This window comes from Lactuca serriola, chromosome 6 (genome assembly GCF_051521515.1).
Source record: "Lactuca serriola cultivar US96UC23 chromosome 6, Lser_US96UC23_V15, whole genome shotgun sequence".
Taxonomy (NCBI): domain Eukaryota; kingdom Viridiplantae; phylum Streptophyta; class Magnoliopsida; order Asterales; family Asteraceae; genus Lactuca; species Lactuca serriola.
Window position 1 is genome coordinate 4,040,498 of NC_136413.1, and position 8,768 is coordinate 4,049,265.

The following is an 8,768-nucleotide window of genomic DNA, read 5'->3' on the forward strand; positions in this document are numbered from 1 at the left end:
GTTGCTGAAATGAGATTTTAAAGTAATTAAGCACCTTTTGCTCATTATTCGAGACAAAAACAATATAAAGTATTAAGATAATGTATGAATTATATGACTATATATATATATATATATATATATATATATATATATATATATATATATATATATATATATATATATAAAAACCTTCCTTTGTCTAATAAACAAAGCCCAAAACATTTTTTATTAACTCTTAATAACTAATGCTAAATAGTAAAAACTTTTATTAATAAATAACTACTTATTTATTTTCCCCCGTTAATAAATAACAAATTAACAATTAATTCTTATTTGGTAACAAATATTTATATATTATAAATATTATTATTATATTTTTTGTGATCTTAACTCTTAAGTATATGACCTTATTGGTTCATATTAGAACAACCTATATTATATTTTTGTTCTGTAAAGATCGTGTAACACTCGTATTTTGAAGCTAGAATTTTTGGCATTTTGAGCAAATTGGGTTTTTGAAAAAAAAAATAAGTAAAATAAAAATAGTTTAACTAAAAAAATAAAACTATCAAAAGAAATTATATAAATTAATTGGATAAATTTTGGTTGGCGAAAGTTAAAGTTTCAAAGTTGCTAAAATGTTTAATTTAGGTTAAATCAAGATTATAGTTTGGGAAACTTGTATGTGGCTTGGATTTAACTATTTATTGAGGACTTAAGTATACTAAATTGGTACTTATAAGCTTAATTAAGTTACACTTTCTAAGTTGGAAATGTTGGTAAATGCTTTAATGGGGTACCAAATGTGCTTATTTACTTTGAAATATGGACCAAACTTGTAACAAACGAGATAGTTGGACCAAGAATGTTATATACATACACCAGACATTAGGGAATGTAACTTACTCTTAAACTTTTGATGTGCTTACCTAGAACAGAAACAGACTTGTGGCCATATATAGAATGATATTACAGAAATACATTTTATTAAGACAGAAATTTCTTGGCAGTCCTAAAAAAAACAGAAATTTATTAAAACTTAAAAGTGTGCTTTTTCTTTTGTCATTTAAAAACACGACATTGTATTTTCTTAAGATAATCGAAAATAAAAAAATGTTTTTATGAGACGAGAAAGTAATAAATTATTCTGATTTTGTTTTCGTGCTGTCCATGCGCATGGTCTTGAACTTGCCGTTCATTGATTTGTCTCTTTGTTAATTAAACTTGTTTCTAGTTCCAAATGAGACTATATGCCAAAAAATCCAATCCTTTATTTAAAACAACGATTTTTGCATTTCTTCCTTCTCTCTAGTTAGTAGTTATCAAAACCTATAGCTTGAAGCTCTCGCATATGGATTCAGTTGCTACAAAATCTGAAGCAAGTCTAAGAAGGCGTAACTCATTTAGCACGATAAGTGACGCATCAAGTACAATTGTGAAAAGAAGGCGTAGATGTCCATCTATGCTCGCATTGAATGATCACAAGACCAACAGTGAGGGAAACCAGATTCAGACATCAACAACACCGCTTGTTGATCAATCCAGTAACACTATCACCACCACCACCACCACTACCCCAACCACTGTGAAGAGAAGCTCCAAGTATCGAGGAGTTAGCAGGTTTGGACACTTAAACATATAAAGTTCATCTGTTCATGTCATGCAGTTATTATTTTTCTCACTAGTTCACATTGTTTTATAACTATTTTTTTTTTAAAAAGTACTATCAGAAAGCAGCTCAAACTTTGTGTTTATAAAGTAAGCACCTCAAATATTGTTTTATGACATGAAACTTAACAGTAAAAACCATAAGGTGTTCATGTCATAAAGTAAGCAGCTCAAACTTTGTGTTTATTAAAATCTTATTTTTATGGTTTGAGGTTTTTGATAGTATTTTCCGAACAAAACCTTCCAATCATTTATTTCCAACGGTCCTTTGTTTAAAATAATAAAAAAGAAAAAGAATAGTTCATTGCCCAATTAAGATATTAACCCATACATATATATATAAAATATATATTAAAGGGATGATTTTTTTTCAAGAAACGTGGACTTGGGTTGCCTGGCAGTGTAGGCATTAGCTCCCTCGTAAACTAAAACAAGTTTAAAAAAAAGTCATGTATATGGTTTAAGAGTTTTTTTTTGCCGAATGTCGTTGATAACTATGTTTGTTTTTTTGTTAATCTCATTTTCGTCACAACTTGAAGAAAAAAAAACATTACTTATCCACCCATGGTCAACGGGTTTTTTTTTTTTTTGAACGGCGGGAAGTTTTCTTGAAAATGACATTTAAAACTTGTTGATTTTAACAAACTTTTGTTTTGTGAATGATTGAATAACGGGTTTTATAAATTTATAGGCATCGATGGACCGGAAGATACGAAGCTCATTTATGGGACAAAGGGTCGTGGAATGCGACACAAAAGAAGAAAGGAAAACAAGGTTTGTTAATTGTTATGTTAATCTTTATCAATGCTCACAAACTTGAGTCAAAGTTAATTAAAGATAATGCAAAAAAAATTGTCCATTTGTTTCCTTTACTATATATAAAGTTGCTAATCCAGTTTCTTTATTCATATGTATATGTTGCAACTATTTGGATGGAGCAGTTTATCTTGGTAAGAAACGAATAAATCAACATCAAATATCATTTCATAGTCTTATTTCATAACTACAAGAGAGTAAAATGCAAATGATTTGGATTTGCAAAATCTGTTAATTAGGGGCATATGATGAAGAAGAATCTGCTGCAAGAGCCTATGATTTGGCTGCAATCAAGTATTGGGGAACCACAACTTTCACAAATTTTCAGGTAACTCTGATTTTTTTTAAACAACAAATCTAATTAATTTACTGTTAAACTACTTTTAATTCCATGTATATTTAGGTGACTGACTATGAGAAAGAATTGGAGATCATGGAGAACACAACCAAGGAGGAGTACTTAGCCACCTTGAGAAGGTAGTATATATCTAATAATTAAAATTTCATGTGTTTATATTTAATACAAAATGACGAAACTGTCCTTCATTCACAGGAGAAGTAGTGGTTTCTCAAGAGGTGTATCAAAGTACAGAGGGGTTGCAAGGTCATTCGCTTTCTTTTTTTTTTCCTTAAAATTCTTTCTTTTTTCCAATTTAATCAAGATGCTATAATTTCATTAACCACTCCACAGGCATCATCACAATGGTAGATGGGAAGCAAGGATAGGAAGGGTGTTTGGAAACAAGTATCTTTACCTTGGCACTTATAGTGAGTTTCCGATTTTACCCTTCACTTTAATTATTGGTGATTTTATTAATTAATTTGATCATCTTCAGGTACACAAGAGGAGGCTGCTCATGCATACGATATTGCAGCAATAGAATATAGAGGAATCAATGCAGTAACAAATTTCGATTTAAGCACATACATAAGATGGCTGAGAACCAGTTCCAATTCCGGTGGCGGCTCCTCCCAGACACAACCGCCGCCCACCACCACCAGCAACCACCATGTGAATCCACTTATGGAGGAACAGGAACCTCAGTTTGCTTTCGGTTCCAGTTCCGGTTCATTACCATTAGCGATGACTCCTCAGAACCATCAACTCCTTGACACAAAGATGATGCTGCATGATTCCGATTCCAATAATCATAACGATTCATCACCTGCTCCGAGTGCTCTAAGCCTTCTTCTCAGGTCATCCATGTTTAAAGAGCTTGTGGAAAAGAATTTGAATGCGGGGAATGAAGAAGAACATCATCATGAGACGAAGATGAAAACCGAAGGGAATGAATTTCGAGGGATGTTTTTCAACGGAATGTGTCCTTCAAAAGTGGGAATGGAATTGGATGCGAAAGATGAATTGCCGTTGTTTAGGAATCCAAACCAGTCGCTATGGAATGGTTCCTTGAACATGAACAAGTCTTCTAGGCATTAATTAATTAACAACACTACAAGCTACAAAAAATATAGATGGGTACTTGTGTTTGATAAATAAAGGTTTTTAAGATTGTACACATGCATAACAAATAAAACTTGTATTGACGAACAGGTTGGTTCGACGAAGGGCAAAACCGTCTATATAATAATATACACACCCTTCAAGAATTGGACATGAGTCCCAAGAGGGTTGACCAGGTCGTACGGGAGGGTCTTTTGTCCGATGATGCATGGTTCAATTCGTACACCTTGCATTGAGGACTTGTTTGGCAAGACGCATTACTTATAGTAGAGGGTTAAGCAGCGTTGTCATACATCGTTGTAAGCCTTGGGAACAAGTCCTACAAAGACAATACTCATAGTCATAGGCCTTGAGTGTACTTGTGTCTTATACTATATACACATACAGGTGCCATTAGACCTTCAGTAAGTAACATAGGTTACTAGACGTCTAGTCTACGTCAAAGGACTACATTGAAATTAAGAAATTTCCAAATATAACCACATTTGTACTTTGTACCTTTGGTGCCAAAAAAATACCAAAAATTTTCAACAATGACCATTTATTCCCAAAAAAATACCGAAAGTTTTAAACAATGACCATTTATTCTAGAGAAGTTAGGAGTTCATTCAGTGGCGGACGCAGACTGTTTTAGTAGGGGTGTCTCTCGTACTTCAAGCGGGTGCACCTAATAGAAAAAACCAAAAAAAAAAAAAAAAATTTACACTGCGTGCCGGAAATTGAGCAGTGGCCCAGGACCCCAAAGGCCCTACATAGGTCCGCCACTGTGTTCATTATTTAGATATAATTGAATTATTATGAATATGAGTGGATGATTTGGTTTATATATTTTGATTTTTATATCGGTTAAAACCTAATTATTATTTTTGGATTTTAAATTGGTTTTTGTTTATATAATAAAAAGTAAGTGTGAGACCCATGTATTACATGAGTTTCTTTCAAATAAAAATTAAATATGAAATTCTAAACATTTGAGAAATTGAATTATCATAAATATAAAATTTTCAACAATAATCCGTTTCTATTTCTTCTATAAAATTAGGTAATATTCTAATTATATGTGTTTTTAAAAAGTTATAGCTCTTGAAAACTGAATTGTAATTTGGTTGGATCATATTAGATTTAAATTTAGTTTGGACTATTCAGATTCACATCTTGAAACCTGAAATCAATTTGGATTCATTTAATTAGATCGGATTAAACCAATCCATCCAAGCGAACACCCATAAGCAATGGGTCTATGTAGAATACTAATGCATTTTGTGAACTGACACGCAATCAACCTATTGGCTTGTGAGTTTTTCCCCTCAATTCGTTTTTTGAATCGACCTTAAAACTATCTTTTTACCATTGGAAATGATGTACTTATAATCGACCCTAAAACGACATTTAAAACTAGATTTTTACCATCAAAGTGATGTAGTTTTTGATAAATAATTCAACCACTATGAACTAAATATTTTTTGAGAAAAAGAAAAACAAAAATTGTCCTTTTTCCTAATCATTTTACAAAAAAAATAACCAATTTCTTTTTTCAAAAAAAATGATATTTTTAAATAATCATATTTTGTAATAACAAAAAAACAGAATAGTTTGTTGCCCATTTAAAATATTAACCCTTACATATAAATAAAAAATGTTAAGACTACTCTCATTCACAACCAAAACCAATCCAAAATCCTCCATCCCTTCCGAGAGTGCGAGCACCTCGATGCATACGCTATAACGTGCCCCCTTTGCATAAGCACTGCCCCTAACCCAGATATAGATGCATCACAATAGACCACAAAATCCTCCGTCCCTTCCGGGAGTGCGAGCACCGGGGCCTCGCACAACTTCTGACGAAGGGTCTCAAATGAGGACTGCTGCTCCGGACCCCAAGAAAATGCAACACCCTTCCGGGTCATCTTGGTAAGTGGCGCGGCGATCTTGGAGAAATCCCTAATAAACCTCCGATAATAGCCGGCCAATCCCAAAAAGCTCCTGATCTCAGTGGGTGATCTCGGCACCTCTCATCTCATCACTGCCTCAATCTTGGCCGGATCGACCAATATCCCTTCCTGGTTAACAAGGTGTCCTAGGAACTGAACCTCTCGTAACCAGAACTCACACTTGGAGAATTTGGCATACAGCCTCTCCGATCTCAGAACTCCAAGGATCTCCCTCAAATGCTCATCATGCTGCTCTCTAGACCTCGAATATACCAAAATATCATCAATGAATACGATCACCGACCGATCCAACATCGGCCTGCACACCCTGTTCATGAGATCCATGAACACAGGTGGGGCATTGGTGAGCCCAAAAGGCATCACCACAAACTCGTAATGTCCATAACGAGTTCTGAATGCAGTCTTCTGGATATCTTCATCCCAAACCCTCATCTGATGATAACCCGACCTCAAGTCTATCTTGGAGAACCAAGATGCCCCCTGCAACTGATCGAATAGATCATCGATCCTAGGTAACGGATACCGGTTCTTGACCGTCAACTTGTTCAACTCCCGGTAATCGATACACATCCGGTGTGAACCATCTTTCTTCTTGACAAAAAGGATCGATGCTCCCCAAGGCGAGCTACTCGGTCGAATAAACCCCTTTCCCAACAGCTCCTGAAGCTGCGAGGATAACTCCTGCATCTCCGGCGGCGCGAGGCGATAAGGCGCCTTGGCGATAGGTGCTGCTCCCGGAATCAAGTCAATACGGAACTCCACCAGGGGCATAGCTACTAAGCTACAAGGTGGGTCCTAGGACCTACCTAAAATTCCAATTTTATTCACAATATATATTGCAAAAATTAGGAACTACCTTAGAAAAAATAAAGGACTCACCTTTAGTTTGTTTTTTAAAAAATGTCTTAAAAATCATTTTAAAATAGGAAAAAAAAAGTTACCAGGGTCAATATGTTATTTTAAATTATGAAATTGATAACAAAAATTAACCACTCTTAATCGACACTCTCAAAATATCAATAAATAAATAAATTGCTCTGATAAAAAGAAGCTCACATGCCAAAGACTCTCACTCTCCGTTCACCGCTTTATCAATATACTAATAATCAACTAGTTTTTCATTAAAACGTATGTTTTTTTTTCATTTATATTTCAATTGGTTTTTTAAAATTTTTAATCGGTGGGGCGTGATCGCTTTTAATAGGCTGAACTGACTGATCTGGTTTTTTTAAGGTACACGATCCGACCCGACCCAACCCCACATAAGTGTTGTTGATTTTTTTAGTGGCTTGACTTAATATGGGAACCATGTGATTTTTTCGTCTAGATTCGCCACTGAACTCCACTTGTCTTTCCGGAGGCACACTTAGCAGTTCCTCAGGAAAAACATCCGGGAACTCGCGCACTACCGGAACCTCGTCAACTGAACTTGGCCTCCCAGTGGCCCCTCGTGCGTCCATTGTTGGATTAGTGTCTAAGTCCATAACTATTTTGGTATGTACTTGACCCGATGGTGCATGGTCCTTTTGGGTTGCCTTCACCAAAGCAACTTGATAGGATGAATTATGGAGAGAAAGGATTAAATATGATTTATTAATATATTATGAGAATAATATATTAAAAGAGAAATCATATTGTTTAATTAATATTAGTCAAGAATTAATAAGAATTAAGTTTGTGACTAAAAGAGATGAAACGACCCAAAAATACGGCCCGAAAATTTCATTTTTAATATAACCATAATCATAAAACGGAGTATATCATAATAAAACCATGCGTTGCAAATCTCAAAACCATACTAAAATACAAATGAGAAAACGGTGTCATGACTGTATCAAAACATATATAAGATAACTGATCAACTCCCAGGATAAAAACTGTGGCTGTTGTGTGTGCGATGCCATCATCCCGAGCCCTTCCCTCTGCTTGCGGAAGTACCTGAAACCAAAACTGAAACTGTAAGCACGAAGCTTAGTGAGCTCCCCCAAACTACCACATACCACACAAACATATAAAGCACATACTGGGCCTTGCCCACTGCATCGGACCGAAGTCCGGCTAACCGGGGCCTTGCCCCCTACATCGGACCGAAGTCCGAAGCTGACTGGAACATCGGACCGAAGTCCGAAGCTGACTGGGATCTTCGTCCCCTACATCGAACCGAGTCCGAAGCTGACTAGGACATCGGACCGAAGTCCGAAGCTGACTGGGACCTACGTCCCCTACATCGGACCGGAGTCCGAAGCTGACTGGACCTCTGTCCCCTACATCGGACCGAAGTCCGAAGCTGACTGAACATAGCATAAACATATCAACTGGCATAAACACATATCCTGTCTGAACCACGAAGGCATCAAACATACTAACTACTACATCGGATCGAGGTCCGAAGCTGACTGCTAGCTAAACGGGCCGGCATTGTGGCCTTAGACCCGTTACTACTGGAAGGAAACTCACCTCGTGAACTGGCTGCTGTGTGAATGGCTCTGGAAGCTAACTGCTGCTGCTCCGGTATCTCCCCGGCTACAAGGCCATAAACACACTCAATCAAATACTAAACACTGCACTGGGGTAAAATGACTCTTTTACCCTTGGTCAAAGTCAACTCTCCCGGTCAAAGTCAACCCACAGTTGACTTGACTCGCCGAGTTGGGCCACCAACTCGCCGAGTCTCTAATCTCATTTCACAACCCCACTCGTGGCTACTCGTCGAGTATGGCATCGACTCGACGAGTACTCTCTCTATCCAAGAACTCAGACAATCTTCATCCGACTCGCCGAGTCATATGAACAACTCGACGAGTTGTTCTTGAGCTTAAGAAGATTGCCTTGGACTCGCCGAGTTGTATGAACAACTCGCCGAGTCCCTCCATTACTGAGTCTGCTCT

The 8,768-nt window shown here is 36.5% G+C and overlaps 1 protein-coding gene across 1 annotated transcript; it reads left to right on the forward strand.

Annotated features, from left to right (window-relative positions):
- Positions 1-1,333: 1,333 nt before the first annotated feature.
- LOC145058110 (uncharacterized) lies at positions 1,334-3,983 on the forward strand. Its single transcript, XM_079006029.1, has 8 exons — positions 1,334-1,602; positions 2,342-2,424; positions 2,592-2,600; positions 2,706-2,794; positions 2,870-2,943; positions 3,020-3,070; positions 3,158-3,234; positions 3,303-3,983. The coding sequence occupies exons 1-8, from the start codon at positions 1,334-1,336 to the stop codon at positions 3,902-3,904; spliced, it is 1,254 nt and encodes a 417-aa protein (XP_078862155.1). The 3' UTR covers positions 3,905-3,983.
- Positions 3,984-8,768: the final 4,785 nt, after the last annotated feature.

Excerpts from the sequence above, each read along its gene's own strand:
- LOC145058110 (XM_079006029.1), top strand. The coding sequence starts at position 1,334 with ATGGATTCAGTTGCTACAAAATCTGAAGCAAGTCTAAGAAGGCGTAAC. Across the intron at positions 2,944-3,019 it reads TACTTAGCCACCTTGAGAAG|GAGAAGTAGTGGTTTCTCAA; the intron begins GTAGTATATATC and ends CTTCATTCACAG. Across the intron at positions 3,071-3,157 it reads AAGTACAGAGGGGTTGCAAG|GCATCATCACAATGGTAGAT; the intron begins GTCATTCGCTTT and ends ACCACTCCACAG.